Genomic DNA, 24,351 nt, shown 5'->3' on the forward strand with positions numbered 1-24,351 from the left:
GCCCTCCCCGGCCCAGGCGGGTGAGGAAGCTCCGCCCCACCCCCGCAGCTGCGAGCCAGTGGGGCAGCTCCCCAGCGGTTGGTACGTCGCCTCGGGGGCGTCCAGCCCCAACGGAGGGCCTTCCTTTGCGGTCGCGTAGAATGCGCTTCTTCGCTTCAGAGTTAGCTCGGTCCTTGACGGAATCAGACGCAGTCTGTCTCTAACAGAAGGGATCTTTTTCCCCATGTGTGTGGAAGCCCGAAGGCATTAGCTCGTCCTCGGTGGGGCCTGTGGGGTTCGACAAGAGCTCCCGGGAGCCTCCGCGCCCCTGCAGCAGGAAGTAGGATAATTTCAATAATGAAGAGTCAGAGGGACTAGAGTAGGGCAAATAGCTGATGACTTGGGTACTTTAAAAAAAAATTTATTTTTCGCATTTTGTGTGGCAGTACTTCAATGGAAAAAGCTGTTTCGCACTCTTCTTTGAAGACCTCTCAAACGCCCTTCCAGCACCAAACGAGCTGCAAAGGGGAAACCCACTCCTTCTCTGGAGATGCCTCAGATTCCTTATTTGTAAAAGGAGGAAAAATAGCTCAACTAACGCGAACTTTTTTTTTCCCCTTCTGGATCTTTACGTCCCTGGATCCTTCCCAGTGCACAACTCTGAGAGACGTTCTGTAGACACCCGTCAAGCCTAAGCCGAGCTGTGTTGGTCTTGACAGAGGAGGACACAACCAAGTGAGACAGATCTGTGAGACTGCGGTTTTTTTCCAGTGACTTACCCTCGGGGTGGGGGGTGTGCCCACAATTAGGTAGCCCATCAAATATTGAACACCGGCTCTTCGCAACTCTGACCCTCGACACAGATTTGTACTGGTCTAACTTCCAAGATGGGGGAGAAGTTCTGCTGCATCCAAACTGATGGATAAATGACGCTGAAACTCAATGTGAACTTTGCCTAGTGACTGATAACGCGCCTCGGGGCCTCATTCAATTTTACATACAGCACTTTGATGTTACCTAGTCCTTTAACATTCCAAAGCACGGCCCTCACTACTCTCTCTCTCCTTCTCTCTCTTTTTTTAAGTAGGCTTCAGGCCCAGTGGAGGCCAACACGGGACTTGAATTCACAACCCAGAGATCAAGACCCCAGCTGAGATCAACAGCTGCTTAACTGAGCCACCCAGGTGCCCCTATTCTATCATTTTCAAATTAGGATGGCGCTGTCTGCAGCAGATGTTAAACTGACAAAGCAAGATGGTAGAAAACGAAGTCAAATTCTTGGCCAGTTCTTCAGAAAAGACCTTCACATGTGGTCTTTGCAACTGAGGGTGCTAGAAAGGTCAGTGCCTTTAGAGATGGCAAGTGATGCAGCCGTCACAATGAGGAATTTATTTATTTATTTATTTATTTATTTATTTATTTATTTATTTATTTTTAACGTTTATTTATTTTTGCAACAGAGAGAGACAGAGCCTGAACGGGGGAGGGGCAGAGAGAGAGGGAGACACAGAATCTGAAACAAGCTCCAGTCTCTGAGCAGTCAGCACAGAGCCCGACGCTGGGCTCGAACTCACATACCGCGAGATCGTGACCTGAGCCGAAGTCGGAAGCTTAACCGACTGCGCCACCCAGGCGCCCCACAATGAGGAATTTAAATACGGAGGCTCCGCCCACCACCTGTGGCCAGGCAGCTGTCATTTTCTAACTGGATGTTAATCAGGTAAGGAGGCTCCAAGGTCTCACCATCTTCATGATTGCCCACAAAAGCTAGCTAGAGAAACTTTTGGCCCAGACTTTGTGACTGTTTCAGGGAGCAAATTTCCACTCACTTTAGTTTTCCTTGCGAAAGCATCTCCTAAATCCAGATAGCTTAGAAAACCAGTGTTAATGGAAGGTCAACTTTCAGAGTTTACAAAGTCTTCCTGCTTTGCTTTTGACTTGCTACGGGCAAGTTTTGCTTTGAACTCTGCGCATCCAGTTTATTTTTTTTTAACGTTTATTTATTTTTGAGACAGAGACAGAGCATGAACGGGGGAGGATCAGAGAGAGAGGGAGACACAGAATCGGAAGCAGGCTCCAGGCTCCGAGCGGTCAGCACAGAGCCCGACGCGGGGCTCGAACTCACGGACCGTGAGATCATGACCTGAGCCGAAGTCAGCCGCTTAACAGACTGAGCCACCCAGGCGCCCCTCTGCGCATCCAGTTTAAACTAAGCGCAATGGCCTCTTCAAGATAAATGATTAGAAAGGTAAGGTAAAACCAATTGCCTAGAATACTCAAGTGAGAGAAATGCTCATGATACTTGGTTTTAGTAAATTGGGTGGGATTATTTAACTTGTGGAACACCTTATACGTCAAAACACATTATACATGGTGTTTGTTAGGTCCTCTGAAGAGCCATTTCAGAAGGGGGAAGAGTGGATAATGCCCACTTATAGAGGAGGAAACAGACTTGTTCAAACACTAAGACCGCACCAGGGTCCCTGCCTACAAACCCAGGGCTCTTTCCTAAAGCGGAAAACTAGCTTCCAGCTTGGCTACAAACTTTCTAAGTGATACAGTTACATGCAAAAAAAAGATGCAGAAGAAAGCTATTTGAGCACTTACGTTCAAAATGTGATAGGAAAGCAGTTAAGAGTTCTCCCTCAAGCAAAACTGATACAATAACCTAGGCAGATGAACTATCTGATTTCCAAATGTAACTTCCACAGAACTAATCACTTAAAAAGGCTTGGGTGTCTTTTAAGTAAATAAAAGTTATACTATTTGGATAAGACCAAATAGATGAAGTTAAAGAAGGCAGTTAATTTTAAAAGATGAAAATGAAAACACAATAGCCATTAAAAGTGGTACGGGAGATGCAAGTTTCTGCCTTTTAGGGAAAAAAAAGTCAGTTTTCTTCTGAAATCGGTATTACTTCTCAGTTAATGGAGCTGAGAAGATGGCATTTAGCTTGTCCAAAGATTAAAACATTACACTTTCTTCCAAATGCAAACAAATCTTTTGCTGGTCACCAAACTCCAGAAACGGAGAAAAGTAATACTTTTCACTATTGTTTTAGCAGTCTGTACTAGAAGCCACTCCTATTGGGTAGAACTGCCTCCTCCCTTTGACATCCTTTAAAATCCTTCAAGATAAGTAGAAATAGGAACAGTAAGGAAAGAGAATCTGGGATAATACAGTATTTTACTCGTCCCACGAAAACCAATAAATCCACTGTAGAACACTGCTCTAAATAATTTTCACGTTGCCTATTCCCACTGGACAGGTGGAATGAAATACCAATCAGTGTTTTCCTTTGGTCTACTTCCCATCTAAAGAAACGAGTTTCACAGCCAGTGCATGACAGGGAAAGGTTCTATTACTAAGGAAACAGAAATGTATATCATCCACGCCTCATTCCAAAATACCCTGTCAGATTTTGCAGCTAAAGTTAGAGAACTCTGAGAAGATCTGCTTGGTTTCCATTGGGATAAAGGAAAGCAAAAGAGAGTAAAGCAAAGATACACTATTTGGAGAATAGTCCTAGATGATACAGAATCTGAAACAGGCTCTAGGTTCTGAGCTGTCAGCACAGAGCCCAACACAGGGTTTGAACGCCTGGACCATGAGATCATGACCTGAGCTGAAGTCAGACGCCCAACCGACTGAGCCACCCAGGTGCTCCCTTTTTTTTTAATTAAAAAATTTTTTTTCTTTTTAATGTTTATTTTTGAGAGAGTGTGAGCCAGGGAGGGGCAGAGAGAGGGAGACACAATGATACCTTACATTTTTAAAGTGCTATAGTTTATAAGAGAATTTTACACATTACCTCTTAGTGTTGACCTACCTATGGAGTAGGAAAGAAAATAATTACTATCCTTACTTTCTAGGAAGAGGAACAGAACAGAGACTCAAAGAGGCTAGTGACTTGCCCAAAGTCAAGGGCTTAGTATTGATTTTGCTGGCACTAAAGCCAGGTCTTTATCTTCCTGGCCAGTGCCTGTTTTGTCATTGCTAAGCGCCCAGGCAATGCAGAAAAGGAGGGCTTAATGGTTTTCCAATGTGTGACAGTCAACAACATTCTCTCATTTATAGGAGAAAGAGATAATGGTGCCTTAACTAAAGAGGGGGGACTTTGAGGAGCCCGTTAATAATATATATGGCTCTAAAAATAGAAAACATCCTAAAAATAACTGGTAACAACTAAGGGATTAATATCAAGGCCAACTCTTTTGAAGGAAAAGCATTTCAGTGCTGACTTGCGTGGAACAGAAAGAACACTTCTATGGGCTTATACTTTTAATAGGGCAACCCCAGAAAAGTAAAGGCGGCACTCTGAGATTTTTGTCAATTAGTTTAATATATGTCCATAGGTAGTTCATATGAATGCTTAAATTACAAAATTAGCTGCCATGGTCCAAATGTGTGGGACTTTAAGAAAGCTTTTATTAATCAAAAGATAGCTAAGCATATCAACTTTGATTTCTAAAACCTATTTTAAACTTTGTAAAACAAGGCGAATTCTAGAATTCTATAGCATTAAAGTAATTAAATGTTATTTTTGTTATTTTAATAACTTAATTTCATGAACTGTTAAAAAAAATATTACATTTGCATCTCCCAGTTTACACATTTCTGCATTAACTTAGAGAAAAACCCATGTGGAAAGTTTCCATGCAGTTACAAAGGCAGCAGCACATACTGTTTTCACAGCAACTTGTTATTGCCTAAGAACACACCTGTACATAAAGCATCAACAAAAAAATATCCACCCACCCCTCTCCCACCAAAAAACCCAACCTTTTCCCATCCCCAGCAAAAATTACCTGGTACAAGCAGTGACTTAAAAAATGCTTTCTTAGTAGGAAGCATTTATAAAATGCAGAAATCTGAACAAGCTAAATGCTCGTGCAGATAGATGGGCCTCTCCTCAAAGAGTTCCTTCCTCAAGAGGCAGAAAGAACTCTCAATAGTTTAGGAAAGCTCATTTTTAAAAGTATATTTATGCATATTCATGGCTATTTCTTTGAAAGAACATACCCAGCCTCAACTGTGGAAGAAATAAAAGCAGAAGGAGAAGCAAAGGGACACAGCCATACACAGAGAATAGAGCTTCTCTATGAACATCCAATAGTTTGCAACAACCAAGAAGGAAAAACATGTGTGACTTCACATAGACCACTGATCTGATCTAGGTGAAGCAGTTAATTTTTCATGCATTTGTTACTCAAGGAAAACATACACCCACTTAAATACAGCATTCACATTGTCGTTAGCTCATGGTATCAGGTAAGGAAGAAACTGTGCTCCTGTACTACCTATCCTTAGAATTTTCCATGTACATGTAAGTATCCTAAACCCTATAGATATAACACTGTCATCAGCACCTCCCACCTACAAAACATACATTGAACTACATTATGTTTTGAGTCCCTGAAATTGCACTACCACACATAGTGTTCTAAATTTTACTTTTTTATAATGTTAATGTACACACAGAAGAAAACACCAAGCAATGTTTATTGTGCAATTCCAATAGTTATTTGTGGAATCTTGGTTTAGAGTCAGTCTTCATAGCCTTTGCAACTACCCAGTTTAAACAAAAAGCAACAATCTAATTATATATCTATAAACTTCGTGATATTTCTTCAAACATCAAAGCACTAAAAGCACTGATGATTTGTGTTATAATTTTAAAAATATCTTAACACTACACAAATCTTGTATATTCCTTTCATAAAATAATCAAAACAATTTGGTTATTTGGACGAGAATTACAGAAACAGAGTCCTTCCCTTGCATCTGTAAAACTCCAAAAACAGAACAGATGATGAAATAAGGATTTCTTAGTCACTTGGGAGTGTTTGGACTTTAAGATGAGAAAGGGACTGGTATTTTTTGTTCTCTGTGAATTCAGAGCTTCCAGGTGGCACCAGGACTCAGATCTCTGGGATGACTTTACATGGCTTTCACTTTGATTTGTTTCATTTTCATTTGCTTCTTCTCTAATTTCTTTTGTTCACGCCTCAAGGCAGCTTCCTAGAAAAAAAAAAGGGAATCTAAAGTTCTAAGCACACACACAAAAAAATCAAAACTAGAATACTGACTATATTATTATTCAAAAACCTAGGCTTGTACCATAAATAACATTTGAAAAAATAGTTATAAAAATTCCTTGTATCTATGGTGGTTAAAGAAAATTAGCTTGAAATGAAGTAAAGGTAACTCAAATCTCAAATTAGAAAGAAATTAAACACTACGTTTAAGCAGCCTTAAACAGCATTTAAGCAGTAAATCAGAATACTGACTTTTCCTATACTCGGGAAACACCAACTTAACTTTTATCATCACATTTACATGTAGCTGCCAAGGATTTGTACTGCAGTTCAGAAAACCTTAAGATCTTGTTTGTTCAGGCTAACAAGAGATGTTAATTGTGCATCTCTTATTAGCATAGATGTTAAACCTAAGCACAATATTTCAATGTGTAATGTTCAATTGGGAATTTTTATCCTATTTTTATTTAGGAATTACGAGGTTAGATAGAAAGAGAAAAAGAAGCTCCAAACACCTTATTTTGGTGGTAAAAGTCACTGGTTATTATTACCTGTACGGAGGGAAACCTTAGAGGCCAAGCCAAAGTATGACTTCACTGTTGGTTACTAGGGGTCACAACTGATTAAAGATTATTTCATATGTAATCTCAAACTTAATATTTGTAGAGGTTTGGGGTAGAAATGTGCTGAGAAATATACTCCCCTATTGGTATAGGATTGAGAAGATATGGAATAGGGAAAACAGAAGCACGTAGTATGGACAGTTATTGACAGCATAACAAATTACATTTCAAAGGGTGACTTGTAAAATTAGTGGTTTGGGAACTTTTGACTATGTTAGGTTTCAACATTAGATAAGGAAAAACTATTTACCAGTGCAGCAGTGGGAAGCTTGAATGTTTATCCAAACATAGCTGTGCTATTGTGTAAGTACCCCAAAGAACCGAACCATCATTGTTAACACTGCTTTTATTTTTAATGTTCATTTATTTATTTTGAGAGAGTGAGTGAGAGAATCCCAAGCAGGCTCTGTGCTGTCAATGCAGAGCCTCACGTGGGGCTCAATCTCATGACTGCAAAAGCAACGACTTGAGCTGGTATCAGGAGTCGGACACTTAACCAACTGAGCCACCCAGTGTCCCGTTAACACTGCTTTTATAGGAAAACAAAATCAAATGAAAAATGGTGGAAAGGATAAAATGGGAGGAGGCCTGTGGTATCCTGGGGACTGTACTCAACGGCATTAATGACACCACTGCAACTGCAGTGCCACTCAGCAGCCTCACCGCTTCTTGGCAGCAGGTCTCCTTCATTTCTAAGGATTTTCTTCAGTTGTCGAGATTATTCTCATTAGAATTCACATCTCCCAGAACTTTATTCTCTCTCTTTTTTTTTGACCAGCATTCACAGGGTTTAAAATTTAGAGATGGACCATGGCATCTTATTTCAAAAAAATGTGAGACTGTGCTGATGTTTAAAACATACCACAACCTATAAAGCTCTTGAGTTTGAGATTTTGGTTACATACAAAATAGAAAACAAAAATACAAACAAAAATATTAGAATTGTCTAATTCTATAATCAAATTAAAAATCTCATAAAACAAGATGTATTTGGACACATGCTGGCTTCTATTAAAATTCCTAATTTCTTTCTACTTAAGTTAGGTGTTTGGTTTGAAAAATCATAGTGGAACTTTCAAAATGGGATTGTGCTGGGGAAAGGATCATTTATATCATCCTCCAGGATCACAGACTCAATCTAAGATGGTTTGAAAAGGAAGGATAATTTATTCTCCTTTATAGTGCTATCAAGTAACTAATAATATCCCAAGTACTGAGAAAATGCTAAACCTTTAAGTCTGTGTACATTCCTACACAGAATTACCTTAACAGTCAATATGGCACAATAGGTATCCTAATAAATCCTAGTTTTACCACTAAGCAGGGAGAAGAAAAGTCTTACCTCCAGCCTGCGCTGTTTCTCAGGATCTTCCTCATTCATGATTCGCTCCTTCTCTGCTCTTTTCTTTTCCTCACGCCGAGACTGTGCAGCTTCCTGTCTTTGCACATGTGTTAGCTTCAGGAAGTTTTCTTCTACTCGAGCTCTATTTTTATCTGCTTTTTGTTTGCCCTTTTCCCCAAGAAACAAAGTGTTTCATAAGAAATCCATTTCAATCCATTTCAAGTCCCCTTTAGTATTCTTTTACTTTTCTTTTTCTTAAGTTGGTTTATTTTGAGAGAGAGAGGCAGAGAAGGAGCTGTCAGCGCAGAGACCAACGTGGGGCTCAATCCCACAAACCACAAGATCATGACCTGAGCTGAGATCAAGAGTCAGACACTCAACCCACTGAGCCACCCAGACGACCGTTAGTATTTTTTTAAAAACTATTCCCATTTAGTACTTTCAAGTCAACTAGCAAACTAGCAAAGATATAATTGCTGAAATCATTGCTCACTGACTCCCCTGGGGGGAAAATAACAATAAAAGGTGCCAACTTATAATAAAGGCTGTGGGTCTTACCTCTCTGTTGAGTCGGAACTTTTTGGCTTTATCGATAGAATAAATCACCATGTTCATCAAGGGTAGCAAAGCCTCCATATCCTTTGGGTAAGTGTTACCTGAGCCAGGCACTGGAAAACAAAGCCATTTACCTATTGAGTTAATGGCAGCATTAATACTTCTGGGTCACCCAACTCTGGTGTTTTGTTTTGTTTTGTTTTGTTTTAAATAGGCTCCTTTCTCCTTAGTGTCTTAGGCAGCTAAAATGCAGCAGGAAAAAACAAATTAAAATAAATAAAAGGATCTCTTATTGAAGAAACCCAAAAACCAAAAAGCAGGCATGGAGGTAATTTTAAGGTAAGTTTTTGTGGCTTTTAGGAGGGAACAATACTCTCCTTAAGATCGTCTCACAGAAAATGAAGAACTCAGGCTAAGCACAGAACACTTACCATTAAATGTAAACAATAGTGTCCTTTTAGTGTCAGGTAGCTTTAAAGGCTGACCCTCCCTGTCATAAAAGAAAGGCTATTTTAGAACATAAGAAAGATACTTTCCATTCACATAAGTCACTCAATTCACTTAGATGATCAGATACCTGCAAATAATCAGCACAGTATTTGGCTTGGCATCCCAAAGTTGAATAGAATCTCAAAGCCTGAAGGAGCTTTACAGATCCCCTGGTCCACTCGTCTATCTAATGGATGCATTCCCAAGTCATCTTCATTTTACACCTGGGAATTCCAGTGATGCTCCCCAGGCGGGATATATTCCTCTTACCTGGGGAGCCAGAAATGAACTTGTATTTAAGTATGAGGCCCGCATTTAAAGAATATGTTTACTTATTTTGATGGATTTTTATGTTTTACTTCCAACTTCTATCTTCCTATAATGAAACATCTTATTTTTGAGTCAGGGCTCAGAATAAATTTATAAATGACCTACTATAGCATACAGAATTTAGTTCCTACTCACCAAAGATTCCTTTGTAATCTTTGACTATCAACCCTCCTCTCTTCCCCCTACACATAAAAGGCTCCATGAATGTCACAATGTGATACTTTGCCCACAGTGTTGTTACTAAGTTGAGCAAAGCAAGGATGATGCAATACTATCCAGAGGCATAAGGACCTGAATAATTTTGACACGCAACTAAAATCTGGATTGGCTTTTAACCCAACTCCATAGTTTATGAGAGAGAAGCCCCTAACCAAAAATTTAGGTCAGAACCAATTCTACACCAAGGGTAAACTTAAATGAGTATGCGCTCCTGAGACAGGATGTGATTTCAAACAAATTCGGGTCCTGAATGTGAACATTCAAACAGTATTACTCTAAAGCCAGAAACTCTTATCACATTGACAGCATCTGATAATATACCACGAAAGAATACAATCACTGAACTATTCAAAGAAGGAAGCCAGAAAGGGCCACGAACTATAAAATGCAGAGACTTGCAATCAAACATAAGTCAAACATCACAGATTCATATTAGAAATTAAAAAAGGAAAGAAAAATCTCGATTACAAAGGACAAAGAGATTAGCAATTACATTTTCTTAGTATTTGCCATTCTGTAAGATTATCATACACCTCACTGAGCGGCTGGTGCATACATTCGGTGACACACAGCAAACTGGGAGGCTTGTCTCCCATAGGTTTTCAGTTACCTTCATGACACATGCAGTCCAAGCAAAGGAAAACTTTGGATGCCTGTCATCAACTTCCCTCATTCAACAAGAAAAACTGCAGAAGCACCTTGTGGGTGTTTCAACACAGAAAGCTAGCGGGGACAGTTAATTTCAATATTTTTATCTCATACGTACTCTTGCATAATTTTTGGACCAGAGAACTGGTCTGAAAAATGAACGGATTCAATCTTGTCAGCATAGTGAGTAAGAAAGTGAACCATCTGAAATAAAGAAAAAAAATTTTTTTTTATGTAGGGTTTGATGCATTTCCCTTTTTTTCATAAAGATATTCACTTTTTAATCCTCCTTTTTCAAAATGGCATTAAGGTTAAAGCTTTTAAAAAATGAAATTTAAGATAAGGGATGTCTATGATGAAAATAGCATCTTTCTTTGGTCATACCAATGATCGAATTTCTTATTGAACAGCTGAAAATACGTCTCAAAATAATGTTCCAAACAAGAATGAAAGCATGAAGATAAAATCTAAAATGGTTTCAGGGGAGTCTTCATAAGCACATCAACTTGAACTTACATGAGAACTGTCTTTAAGCTACTCCATGTTTTTAAGATACTGAGATGTGCTACTACCATTCCACAATCAATAGAAAAAAAAAATGGACTAAATGCCATGGTGATAAGGATTAATGTTGTAGTCCTTGAGCAAAAAACTTGAAAGCCACTAGCAATCCTAGGAATAACTTGCTCTTGGTTTAGAGAGATTTACTTGACTAATCAAGCTATCTTTTTTGACAAACTAATCTATTGCTTAAAGAAGGTATTTTAATGTTTTTGAGGGAAAGGAATAGAGCATTGTCATAAAATGAAGGACTTGTGCCCTGTAAATGCTGAGGTCTGCAAATGTTCTGTCTTCTATTGCATTTACCTTTGTATCCATCATTCCCTCCGTGACTTCTCCCATCTCTGACAGGATGGCCAAGGAGTCTGGCAGTCCATACTTTGCTCCAGACTTAGGTTTGTCGCTACAGAACTCACTCTAGAGGAAGAAGTAATTGAAGATAAGACATGACATTTTATTATAAACAAACTTTCTTTCTCAAGAGAGTATGTTCTGACCTCTTTCAAAGTGGTGCTTAACGATTCAAGTGATATGATTAAATACCCTATGCCCTCAAGTTGAATGTCTATGTAATAAAGAGGGACAGTTTTACATGTATTTAGTTGGAACAACATACCAGATCCTGCATCTCCTTCTGGAGTCGCACCAAGGCTTTCCGAGTGCCAACAGCAAATACATAGGTATCCATGTCTTCATCGTTCATGGTTACTTTTATTTGCTTTAAAAACAATTACAAAACTCACCTGTTAGTTTCCTATGATAGCCCCCAAGATTCCCACCCCTTGGTGTGTACATCCTCCCCTTGAATGGGAGGAACCTGTGAAAATGATGGATATCATTCCCATGATTATGTTGTGTCGTGTGGCAGAAGGTTGCTGATTAGATGACCGAGTTAGTCAAAAGGGACTTTATCCTGGAATGATCTAACCAAGTGAGCCCTCAACTCAAAAGGGACAGGGCCCTAGTTGAAGAGGGAAAGGGCTTATGGGGGGAACCATGTGCCAAAGACTGCAGAATGGCCTTTAGGAGCTGAATGGTTTCCAGTTGGCAACAGTAGGAAACTGGGAACTTAACAACCATGGGGACATGACTTCTGCCAACCACCTAAATGACCCTGAGAAGAGGACCCCATGCTCTAGAACTTCAAGTTGCCGAACATTTAGATTTGCTGGGAGGGCAGTACAATCCAAAGAGAGCCTGGAAGCTCTGCACACCACCTCCACCCCCACACCTTACCTGATGCCTCTCTTCCATGTGGCTATTCCTGAATAGATTTCATTTTTAAATAATCTCCACATCCAACCATGGGTCTTGAACTCACAACCTCAAGATCAAGAGTCCCATGCTCTACCAACTGAGCCAAGGAACTCTTGATTTATAGCCAGGTGATCAGAAGTACGATGGCCTGGGACTTGCAACTGGCATCTGAAGTGCGAGCAGTCTTATGGGACTGAGATTTTTTAATTTGTGGAATCTGGCACTAACTCCAAGTATACAGTATCAGAAGTGAATAGAACTGAATTGCTGGACATAAACAGCTGGTATCTGGACAATCAGAGAATTGCTTGCTCATGTTGGAAAATACCACAGAGATAGGTAAATAGTTTTTAATAAACTGCATTGGACCAGGGAGATAAAGTAAAAAAACCTAAAGAGTCTGGTATGATAAAACATGACACTATTTGTCATGTTAACCATATTTTAAAACGTCTGGGCCAAAAATGATCAGTATTTCGAAGGGAAGTGTTAGTACAGAAATATAGCAAAGACCTGGCAAGATGGCAGCTATAAAAGGAAAGATTTTCTGCTTTTCCATTGTTGAGCAGAAATTACACAAAACAACACCTTAAAAGAAAACAAACAAACCCAGGAAAAGGACTAAAAAATATAGAAAATCATGTTTGTTGAGGCTGTTTATCTTTGCAGAAAAAAAGGGATAAAATGATTGCTGGCTGAGGGAAAAGAGATTAAATCTACCTCAGGGAAGAACTGAAAAGGATTAAAACAACACTCTAAAGAAGAATTTCCACAAAAAGATAGCTGAAGATGCAGCAAAATTTCCTCCTTTCTACCTAATCAGATGGTAACTAGTAGGAGAAAGAATGACAGGACTCTTAACTGACGAGTCTCTAAAAATTAGTAGATTGAACAATCAGCGGCCATATTAGAAAAATTAAATGAATAAAAGATAGGTTTGCAACTAAAAATGAGACCTTTAAAATGAGTTTCAAGCCAATGACCTCCCCCTGGCCCCCCAGCAAGTTCTGTGCCCAATGTGGGACTTGAACTCACAACCCCAATATCAAGAGTCATACACTCCAGACTGAGCCAGCCAAGTACCCCAATCCAATGACATTTCAAAGTATCTAATTATATTACTTATACAGCAATTGTTAACCAAATACTGCTTTGTATTTTGACACATATGCAGCCATTTCTTGTTCTACTAGTATATATGAGAGACTGTATTTTTTTATATTTTGGATTCTTGTAGCATTGGGAGGCAGCACTTACTTAATGAATGGAGAGGGGGGAATGTGGCATTTTTGACAAAGGACACAATCTGCAGATCAACATGTTGATTTAAATAAAGGGAAGAAGGTATACCAAACAATAAGGTCCCCAGATCACAATTTAAGCTCATTCAGCCAAAGACGTATTATTTGAAGCAAAAAATATTTGAAAAGAAACCCATCTTGCTGTCAAGATAAAAGCATACACAAGGCACAGAGTAAGACATGAGGGCAAACTGTCTGTGACAACTATACCCACCCCCCCCCCCCCCATCATCCAGGCTAACTCAGCAAACCTACCTAGTGATACAGTATTATCTCCTTCCCTACAAAAAGCACATGTTCCCACTCCTCACAGTTGGCACCCTAAGTAGAAGGTAATCTGTTGAAATAGAAAAAGGTCCATTTTTGGCAAGGGACACAAGTTGCCTGAAATTCAAACAGAATCCAGGCAAGGAATGGAATAGACTCTAAGAAGTTAAGAATTCAATGTATACATAGAAAACTATTAAAAATACATACCACTTGATCACTCACTGGTCTCATCATCCGGGCCAGGACATTCAGTAAGTCCTGTCTCTTGAGGAACTGAGAAAACAAGGGAATAGTTGCAACTTTTATTACTATAAAGAAAAGACCTTGAAAGGGGAATCACATGTTTTATCAAATATACTCTACATTTACCAGTTAGTAGAAAGATGATTTTTTAGACCTAATTTAGTCAAAAAAGAAAGGATAAGGGGCGCCTGGGTGGCGCAGTCGGTTAAGCGTCCAACTTCAGCCAGGTCACGATCTTGCGGTCCGTGAGTTCGAGCCCCGCGTCAGGCTCTGGGCTGATGGCTCAGAGCCTGGAGCCTGTTTCCGATTCTGTGTCTCCCTCTCTCTCTGCCCCTCCCCCGTTCATGCTCTGTCTCTCTCTGTCCCCCAAAAAATAAATAAACGTTGGAAAAAAAAAAAAAAAAAGAAAGGATAAGACACTGAATTTGGACTTGAAATCATACTGGAGAAAAATTAAAGGAAGATATACATTGTACCAGAAATTCTGTACTTACCCTCAGCTGGATAAGCATCCCTTCACAGCACACTCGACCAGAACACCACAGGTTGTAGATATGTTCATTCTCCTGGTTCAGCTTTCCTGTGCTTGTGGCTTCTTTGTTAGTTCCATCATCCCCTAGGGGTAAACCCACTTAATGTGATTCACTGAGAATGTTGGGGCCTAATCACCACATCTTCCTCCATTCTGACCCCCAAATGATCATACCTTTAGTGAAGCAATACTTTGCTATCTTATAGAACTCTTCTTTGGACATATGTTACAACAGATGGGCATCATTCCTTTTAATATTCTTTATTGTCTCTACCAAAAAAAACTAGACTCCAGGGTGCCTGGCTGGCTCAGTTGGTAGAGCATGCAACTCTTCATCTTGGGGTTGTGAGTTCGAGCCCCATGTTGGGTGTAGAGATTACTTAAAAATATAATCTTAAAGGGGCACCTGGGTGGCTCAGTCAGTTAAGCCTCTGACTCTTGGTTTCAGCTCAGGTCATGATCTCACAGGCTCTGCACGGACAGCATGGAACCTGCTTAGGATTCTCTCTCCTCCTCTTTCTGCCCCTCCCCTGCTTGCTCTCTCTCTTTCAAAATAAATAAACTTTAAAAAAAAAAACATTTATTTTTAAATTATGGACTCAAGATGACTTATTAATGATGATCTGATTGGAATATAAATGCCTCAGAATTAGATACAAAATGGAGCAAACTCAGTTTAAATGTCTGTCAAAAGTTAAAACTAACAAAAAAGAAACTCCTATGCAGTAAATAAAAAATACCATTAATACAAACTATTCACCACTCCCTCTTGTGTATCCTATGGATTAACTTTAACCAAATTTGCTTTTCCAACAGCAACATGGTAACATTGGCATTGAGTTGTATTTTAGATCTAGAAAGACCTCAAATTCCAATCATTTCCTCCCTTCATTTAATCCATTAAGTGTACAAAAGAAATTGCTCGACCTCACAAGGTAAAGCAGACTGACACACCAAATGAAAACACATGAGGGGAAGTGGAAGGCATTAAAGGCTGTTTATTTTTTTTCCTAATTTCCAAGTCAAAAAGTACTCTGAAATACTATGGTACAGTGGAGAGAGCACAGACTTTGAAAGCAGGTAGACTACATTCTAGTATCATGTTGCAATGTACTAGCTTAGACAAATTGTAACATTCTTGGACTTTAGTTCCTCTAGAAAACAGAAACTGTTTCCAAATAAGTGTTGTTACAAGGATTAAATAAGAAACAATGTATGCAAAGGACCTAATATAACAAAAAGGCAATCTGCTAAAGAGCTGAGCAGATAGATACTTACTTGCTTACTGAAAGGAAACAAAGCATGAAAGATCAAACTGAGGTGAAGGTGGGTTGAGTTCACTTTACTCTCTAGGTCACACAAGTCCAGGGGTTCCTCTAAGGTACTTTAGTACGTACCTTCTCAGTAGATCCAAAACTAAAGTTCCCAGAACTTGAGGGAATTCTAAGGGATTTCTAATTTCTAAAAGATGAACTGAAAGCATTTATCAAGCTACCTAAAATGTCAAAATTCCTTACTGACTAATGAAAAATTAGAAAATTACTTCATAAATGCAATTAATTCAGTACATGCAACCTAATAAAAATGGGGTCCTTGAGGAAAAAAAAGCATCCTCTTCAGCAGTCCACGAAAGCAGTTAGAGGCTTATACTGAGGGCAACAAATAGTTCTTACCAGGTGGCGTTCGAGCATGCAGCTGGATTTGTATTGGCCCAACTTACCTACTAAGGTAAAGTTGCTCTCCAGAAGCTCTCTATGAGTGTTAAACCAGGCTTGGGCAAGGCGGCTGTTTTTATTCTTCCCGATGATATAATTCATGATGTAGGCGAGCAGACCAGTTACCATCAAAATTTCTAGATAATAACTCTCCCAACTGTTCTGGAGGTGTGCAGGAACCTAAAGATGAACAATCATTCCATTTAATGTTGGCTGAGGCTGAAGGAGATGGAATCCATCCAACTCATGAGATAAAGGAGAATAAAAAAACCCATAAAGAGAAGTGGATAATTTAGATAACTGTCATTGATCATGGTTATACTTTGAAAAATATGCCCATTTTGTTTTCTAGGTCAGCCTCAAAAAGATTCTTTAAGGAAATGTGAGAACAATCAAACAGAATGAAAAGCTGGAAAGCCCTCTGTATTAAACTTGATTCTGAGTCCCACCCCAAATAAAGCCAGTTTCTAGTCTTATCATTCCTCGATAAATAAAACTAGGAGGGCCAGAATAAGAACATAGGGGTTGCTTCTCTAGGTGTGGTTTTATCAGAAGAATTGATGACAAACTCTTTCACAGCTCCCACCATTACATCAACACCAGCTACATGTCACTAGTTATATTTCTGGGATTAATGACAACCAGATATTTTGTTGGTTAGTTTGGAATTCAGAATCCTGTATACCTACATCAACAATTGTTATTGGGTCTTTATTTTTGCTAGAAGAAGTGTCTGGTTTGTCTTCATAACCTTCAAATTCTTCATCATCATATGGCTCACTCTCCGTATCTCCCTCCTACAAAAACGAGGCACAATCTGTTTCCCCCTACAAATGTGGCCAGCAATTGCATCTCATTTTTGTAGGCAGTATTTGTAGAGGAAAACAGAACATGTAAGCAGCAGCACAGAACACAGATATTCCATGTTTGTAACAAATGATAACTCTCCGTGCATTTCAACTCTGATACAATTCCCACCCACACATGGTATTCACTACCCCTTCCAGCCAGGCTCTCCATAGGAGAAAAATACAATCCATTCTTCCATCAATGTAAAAGGTGGGGACCTACCAAAAACATTTAGAAGAGTTCCACCTACCAAACAAAAATAAAGATACCAGAGGGTAAGATATCACTCCCTAGATGTGGGTGTTACTTTTTTTTTTTTTTAACGTTTATTTATTTTTGAGAGAGAGGGAGTGTCTCACTCTGTCTCTACAGAGTGAGAGCAGGAAAGGGGCAGAGAGAGAGGGAGACACAAAATCTGAAGCAGGCTCCATTCTCTGAGATGTCAGCACAGAGCCCGACACGGGGCTTGAACTCACAGACCACGAGATCATGACCTGAGCTGAAGTCAGACGCTTAACTGACTGAGCTACCCAGGCACCCCTGGGTGTTACTTTTCATGTCTAGGGAAAGTGTCAGTTACAAATTTTCCCATGGTTCCACTTTCTTAAAAAATCAAGAAAAAGAACTTCACCTGGGTATCTGCATCTTCAAAGTCTCCTTCTTGGTTTTCATCCTGCCCTTCCAACTCCACGGTGGTCTCATCTTCATCATCTTCAGTAGTTATCACCCGTTGAGGAGATTCAGTAATAGAATCTTCTGTGACATCTTCAAATTCAGCAAAGTCATTATCATCATATTCTACTATGTCTTCCTCATCCTCAAAATCATCAAATTTGGCTTCAGAGACACTCTCAAACACCAAAAGGATAACACAGAAAGCAAGGAAGGCTTTCATTGCACCTTAAAAATGAGTTAAAAAAAATAAAAAACAAAAACCCTTAATGGACAGCCATTCTGCACATACCAAATTTTGTAATAAAAAATACATCTATGACTCTCTCCTGCTTTAAAAAAATTTAATACTATTCATTTCAAACAGTGTTATATAAAGAGCAATGGTGAGGGTCAAGAGATCTGGGTACTAGTCTGGACTGTGTCACTACTTATCTGTTAAATCCTGGACAAGTCGTTTAATTTCTTTAGGTTGGTTTCCATTAACACTGGGTATTAAGTTTTGTTTTGTTTTGTTTTGTTTTGTTTTGTTTTTGAGAGCCTATAAAAGCTTTATACAGGAACTGGGAAGTGGTATAATGAAATAAGAATGAGATCCAACTATTGATCTATTAGCAGTAATACATGGTTAGAAAAGCTACTCATCCTTAGATCAACTTTGTGTGTATCCGGATATCTCAACATCAATAATCAAAGCACATGTTTAATATACAAAAGTTCTAGGCCCTGTCCTAAAGGCTTTACAAAAAGCAACTAATTTAATCCTCATAACAACCCTTTGAGGAAAGTAACATATTAACATCCCCATTTCACAGACAAGTAAAAGGAGGCAGAATAACACAACTAGTTACGCTAAGTAACACAACTACCAAGTGGCATAGAGCTATGATTTGATCCCAGTTATGTCTCCAGAATCCCTACCATATGAACCACTTCTCAAGTGGCTTCTCAAATGTAGGCCAGTGACTATGATTTTTATATCACTTACTTACTTAAAGTAGTAATTAAATAAATGGAACTAAATTCATCAGTATTTCACAGCTTTCTAAAAAGAACACTAGATGTTCCACCACCCAAATAAGTTTCTGAACCAACAAATAAAATGAAATCAGATCTGTGACAAAAATGTGCCAAATGATATGAAAACATAGAGGACAATGAAATCATCTTATCAAACAGGTAAGGCTTTACCAAAAAAAGGAGAACATTTGATCTAGAGTTTGAAAAGTAGTTAGATTTAAACCATCAAATCTATTTAGGCTGTACTTCCAGTCCTCATCTCTCATCTAAACACCAGCCCTATAGCACCGATTTTCTAACAGACACATCCATTTTCATGTCCTACAGACTTTTTTTCTGTACAAGGTCAAATAATAAACATTTTAGGCTCTGTGAACAACATATTGGTCTCAATTGCATATTCTTTTTTAAAACAACCCTTTAAAAATGCAAAAAAAAAAAAACCCCATTCTTATTTAATAGGCTATACAGAAACAGTCTGTCTCTCAGGCTGCAGTCTGCTGATTACTGCCTGACGATCATCTCAAAATCAACAGGTACCTGAATTTCTCCATTAATATCAATCCCATTTTTCCAGTCTTAACTTGTTGAAAAGAGTGACATATCTAATCCTTGTGTTTCCTTCTTTGGTTCCCAAAGTCACCATGATAATCCAAGTTACCATCACCTGCTGAACAATCAAAGTATTATCCTAAATGGTCTCCCCATCTCAACTCGCTCCCTACTTCTCTTACCAAAAAAACTGTATCGTCTTCCTAAAATACAACTTTTGTTACCTAAGAATTCAATAACCACCAAAGGCTAACAAATTCCTACAGAATATTATAAACTCCTCTGGCTTTTACTGCTTTTCAGAAGATGATCCTACCATATCCAATCAAATTACCCTCATTGAACATATCACCACATCAGATTAACTATGGCAAGAGAAGTAAAACATGATTCCTGAATAATCATAAATTTGCATGATACTTTAGCTTCAAGGATATGTGTTACAATATTATGATAGTAAAAAATTTGCAACTCTTAGGTTAAACTATGGACACATACAAAAAATAAATTTACTTTTTGTCCATTAAAAATCATTACAAATAGGGCACCTGGGTGGCTCAGTCCGTTAGGTGTCCGGCTCTCCATTTCCACTCAGGTCATGAGCCCCACATTGGGCTCTGTACTGATGGTGCAGAGCCTGCTTGGGATTCCTCTCTCTCCCTCTCTCTCTACCCCTCCCCTGCTCACACACTCTCTTTCAAAAAAATAAACAAAAAATCGTTACAAATGAAGCGAGAAACCTGTTGTTTTAGAAGCACATACACAAAACCAAAAAGGTTTAGAAGGACATAAATATAAGTAATTATTTTGTATGGTAAGATAATGAGCATTTTGCCTTTACTTTTTTTTCCCTATGATGTGTTTTTGTAAAAAAAATTCTCTTAAAAACTAAAAGCATGGTTCCTGCATGAAAGAAGGTGCTGCAGACTATGGAATAGCTATATCACAGACTCCTGAAATAATGTATTTTAAAGTCTGGTATGATAGAGCATTGGGTTTGTAGACCCAAGTCAGAGAAATTAGGCTAGAAAGGACAGCAGGAGCCAGATCATGATGGTCCTTATTTAAATACCACACTAAGAAGTCTGAATAATTAGAATCACCTAAAGGATTTAGGTAGGAGTGGCACTATCACATTTGCAAGTTAACCCTGACAGCTCATATACAGGAAGAATTGGAAAAGTAGAAGTGTTGAGATAGTCAGATAAGATTGAACTGGCAGTGGTATTGGGAATGAAGAGGAAAACAGATTTGACAGATACTAAGAATTATACATGTCAGCATGCAGTGACGGGATGCAGGGAATGTGGGAAAGGAAAATCTGGGTGATCCCAAATTTTGGCTTGATTCATAGCCAGACAAAGTCATCCTTGAGATAAAGAAAAAAGCGGGAGGGGGAAGACAATAAATTAAATTTACTACCTGTTGAAAAGTCTGGAGTATGTTCAGGCAGTATGTTAGATGATTAACATTTATCTCTTGATTTTCACAAAATCCCTACAAAAAGTATAACTTATTTTAGAGAGGGAGAAAAGGAAGTATTTGAAATACTTATATTGTGTAAGTATTGTATATAATACTTATATAAGTATTTCAAATACTTATATTTGAAATATAAGTCTGGAGTTCAGCATACAAGTCTAAGATGCAAACAGAGACGGTGCAGGAATGGATGAGATCACCATGGAGTATTAAGAGTTAGGTTTTTAAAAAAAGCACCAGGACACCTGGGTGGCTCAGTTGTTAAGCATCCAATATCAGGTCAGGTCATGATCTCATGGTTCATGGGTTCAAGCCCCACTGACAGCTCAGAGCCTGGCGCCTGATTCAGATTCTGTCTCCCTGTCTCTCTGCCCCTACCCCACTTATAAACATTAAAAAAAAATTTTTTTAAAGCACCAAAAACTCTTGAAACATATCATTACAGCTAAGAACTGGAATGGGAAAGTAAGGAATGGTTAGAGAAAAAGAAGAGACTCTGGTCAAAGAGGTAACATAGAAGTCAAAAGGAGAAGTATATTTCTAAGAAGGAAACAGAGCTCAGTTTCAATTGCTGCAGAAAGTTCAAGTAAGATATGGACCAGAAATTTCCAAATGCTAACAATGAAATCATTACTGGCAACTGCAGGGAAGTGGTTAGGATGAAAATCAGAATGCAGGGAGTTTAGTACTAACAGGGTGAGTGGTGGCAAAAGGGAGTATGCACAACTCTTCTTTTTTTTTTAAATGTTTATTTATTTTTGAAAGGAGAGTGTGAGCAGGGGAGGGGCAGAGAGAGAGAGGGAGACACAGAATCTGAAGCAGGCTCCAGGCTCTGAGCTGCAGACAGAGCCTGACACGGGGCTTGAACCCATGCACTGCGAGATTATGACCTGAGCCGAAGTTAGACGCTTTATCGACTGAGCCACCCTGGTGTCCCGATGCACTACTCTTTCAAGGTGCTCTGGGACAGTGAATATTCTATATCTCATATTTACAACACTGTAAATTCTTTTTTTTTTAAAGTAGGCTCCATGCCCAACATGGGGCTTGAACTCATGACCCTGAGATTAAGAGTCTCATGCTCTTGTGACTGAGCCACCAAGGTGCCCCAACAACACTGTAAATTATTAAAGGAATCAGTTCAATCAAAGGTTATTGCCTAATACCTTGCAATGCAAGGCTGCTCAAGAAATATACTCCGAACTGAACAAAGTTCATAAAATTTGAAAGGCACAAATGATTTGAGAAATGCCATAAAGGACAGGCTAATCCTTTCCAATATCTGATCTTTAAAGTTAGCACCAGGGGACATTTTATGGAAAAACATAGTTGCCTTCTCAACACCAACCTCAAAAGAGGTTTGTGATGTGTCTCCAAACATTGTTAGCTTCCTTTAATTATCTTTATTATAGTCAAAATTGAAAGAAATATGAAAAAGAGTATGTACTTTGGTGGAGTTACATTTAGTTTAAAACATCAGCCCTACCATTTACAAGTCATATGATCTTAAACTAATTACTTAAAATTCCCTGTTCCTCACATACAAAAAAGGGATATCCATTCACTACATGCCTCATAGGGCTGTAGTTGCTATTACAGGAGATATGTGCCTGGCACATGTAAAGTATTCATTAAATACTAGTTCTCATTATTTCCTTCCCCTGTGCCTTAGGAACACCCTTTAAGATTTAAAAACCTTAACTTTTAGTGCTTCCCTTTTCAGATCCCAGTTTTATACTTTTTCAAATAGAAGCAAATAAAGATTAACATTAGCACAGTCAACTTGCTTAACTGCCAAAAAGTCTGATCATTTCCAATTGAACTTCCACTTAGAATGTTCACACCATAGAAACATTTGAAGAAAACTCAGCACTGTAACAAGCCACCTTCAAGGTTATTTAGGTTAAAATTATCCAAGTCACTTATACCTTGGCCTTCCCTCTGAGAAGTTTCTCAGCTGCACCTGTCATTTCATTTCTCAAAAGCACAACTCCCTGCCAGGCCACCCAGTCCTGAGAGTCCTGGGGCAGGGAACACAAGCACTAACAAGTCTGGTTTGATTATCTCCTGCTAGCTCACCCGGTAGTCTCTCCAAAACTGGATCTGGACTTAAAAACCAAAGAGGAAGAAGTGGAGAAATCACTCCTTGTTGTCGTTTCAGATTAGGCCTTTCTGACAACTGCCAGACTATGAGACTTCTGGAAAACATGCAGACATTCCCGTGTCTCTTTACACCCGTTGGATAAAAATACTTTTATGTTAGAAATGGCCACAGAAATTGTTGCTTCTGTTAAACCACCAGGGTTTTTCCATGGAGAGTCAATTCATCCCAACGGTCATACTCCATTCTTCCTGCTGCACACTTTAAGCTTCCCGTAACTTTGCCCTTCTAGTTGGCATCTGCCCACAGCTCTGCGGGTAAGTTCTCAAAAACCGTTAAAATCACTCCAACCTCGAAGACCAAAAGAAAATGGGCTTTGGTGTGGGCAAAGCTTGTTTTTTGTTTTTAAGGTCAGCAGAGGTGAGAAGGAGCGATCCATGTCACCCTGAGCCTGACAGGGGGGTTGGGTGGGAATCAGGACCGGAGTAGGCCACGCAACTTAAAAGTCACCGCTCGGTCCGGCCCGGCCCCACCAACTAACGCGTCATGGCCCGTTTCCTACCTGTACCGGCGGCTAGAACCTAGCCAAGCGCTCCTGCAGCCGTCGTTTCTCCGCCCGGCCGCCACCTGCGCGATCACCGAGATTTCACCACTCCCGATCCCTCTAGGACACAGCCGTACCAGGTAGCTCAGTCACGCTGAGCCACTCTTCACGTACCCTCCGCTATCCGTTACGTAGAATGCGTGCGGACTGTCCGCGCCTGCGCGCAGTTGGGGAGCGGGGGCGGGACGCAGCCTCGGGAACCGCGCGAGACCTCCTCCTCCCCCGCCCTGCTGAGACAAGGTGGGGCTGCTGGGAAAATTACATAATCCCGGCCCCCTGGCCGGAACCGCCCACGCTGTTCCCAACCCTCTCCACTAGGGTTCAAATTGTCATCACTCTGAGCTGGGTGCTCCGGAAGCTAAAGGTGGCCATGCTCTATGGGACCACGTGGCTAGAGGCATGCAGAGAAATGTTGCCTAGGTCGTATTTAAAAAGGACCAGAGTTTAGGGAGTCCACAATTTTATGTATAAGTAGTTTCCGCCCAAGGCCTTTTCTTGAGATTTCTAGGCGGCTATCACTGCTACGCTTTCTTCACCCGTAGGCCCACTTCTCGGGCTACAAGCACTGCCCCCCTCAAAGCATCAGTGTCCGGAGAGTGAAATTCTGCGAGGCGTTCTAGAGCTTTAAGGTCCGGAGCCCGCGGCGCCTTCCGGGAACCGTAGCCCGAGGCTCCGCCTTCCGGCCCGCTCTCTCTGCACTGCGCATGTCAGCTTTGCATTCCCCTCCCCCCGGTCAGCAACGGGCCGAGAAGCGGCGGCGGCGGAGGCGGCGGCGGTGGTGAAGGGGGCGGAGAGGAAGGAGCGCGGCGGACGCGGCCTGGACCGCGCGTCCTCTGGCCTTGGGATTCTCCGCGTCGGCGGTAGTATCAGCTGCCGCTGCAGCCAAAGCAGCAGGTCTGTGCGAGGAGGTTCTGGACTCAGGGTCGCTACCCCTCGGGGCCATTGGAGGCAACTGCGGGGCCTAGCGAG

The 24,351-nt window shown here is 40.1% G+C and overlaps 2 protein-coding genes across 2 annotated transcripts in view; one reads left to right on the top strand and one right to left on the bottom strand.

Moving 5' to 3' along the window:
* Positions 1-4,302: 4,302 nt before the first annotated feature.
* On the bottom strand, positions 4,303-23,799 carry CCDC47 (coiled-coil domain containing 47). Its single transcript, XM_043584975.1, has 13 exons — positions 23,341-23,799; positions 17,583-17,851; positions 16,792-16,899; positions 16,108-16,282; positions 14,350-14,471; positions 13,820-13,885; positions 11,401-11,502; positions 11,091-11,201; positions 10,342-10,427; positions 8,969-9,027; positions 8,541-8,650; positions 7,983-8,150; positions 4,303-6,000 (listed from the first exon to the last, which is right to left on the bottom strand). The coding sequence occupies exons 2-13, from the start codon at positions 17,844-17,846 to the stop codon at positions 5,920-5,922; spliced, it is 1,452 nt and encodes a 483-aa protein (XP_043440910.1). The 5' UTR covers positions 17,847-17,851; positions 23,341-23,799; the 3' UTR covers positions 4,303-5,919.
* Positions 23,800-23,988: 189 nt separating this feature from the next.
* DDX42 (DEAD-box helicase 42) overlaps positions 23,989-24,351 on the top strand; it is a 40,663-nt gene continuing 40,300 nt past the window's right edge. The window contains exon 1 of the mRNA XM_043584968.1: positions 23,989-24,276. The gene's annotated coding sequence lies outside the window, so the exon portion shown is untranslated. The remainder of the gene's footprint in view (positions 24,277-24,351) is intronic.

Source organism: Prionailurus bengalensis, chromosome E1 (genome assembly GCF_016509475.1).
Source record: "Prionailurus bengalensis isolate Pbe53 chromosome E1, Fcat_Pben_1.1_paternal_pri, whole genome shotgun sequence".
Classification (NCBI taxonomy): domain Eukaryota; kingdom Metazoa; phylum Chordata; class Mammalia; order Carnivora; family Felidae; genus Prionailurus; species Prionailurus bengalensis.

Excerpts from the sequence above, each read along its gene's own strand:
- CCDC47 (XM_043584975.1), bottom strand. The coding sequence starts at position 17,846 with ATGAAAGCCTTCCTTGCTTTCTGTGTTATCCTTTTGGTGTTTGAGAGT. Across the intron at positions 16,900-17,582 it reads TTGAAGATGCAGATACCCAG|GAGGGAGATACGGAGAGTGA; the intron begins GTGAAGTTCTTT and ends TCGTTTTTGTAG. Across the intron at positions 11,503-13,819 it reads GACCAGTGAGTGATCAAGTG|CAAATAAAAGTAACCATGAA; the intron begins GTATGTATTTTT and ends TTGTTTTTAAAG.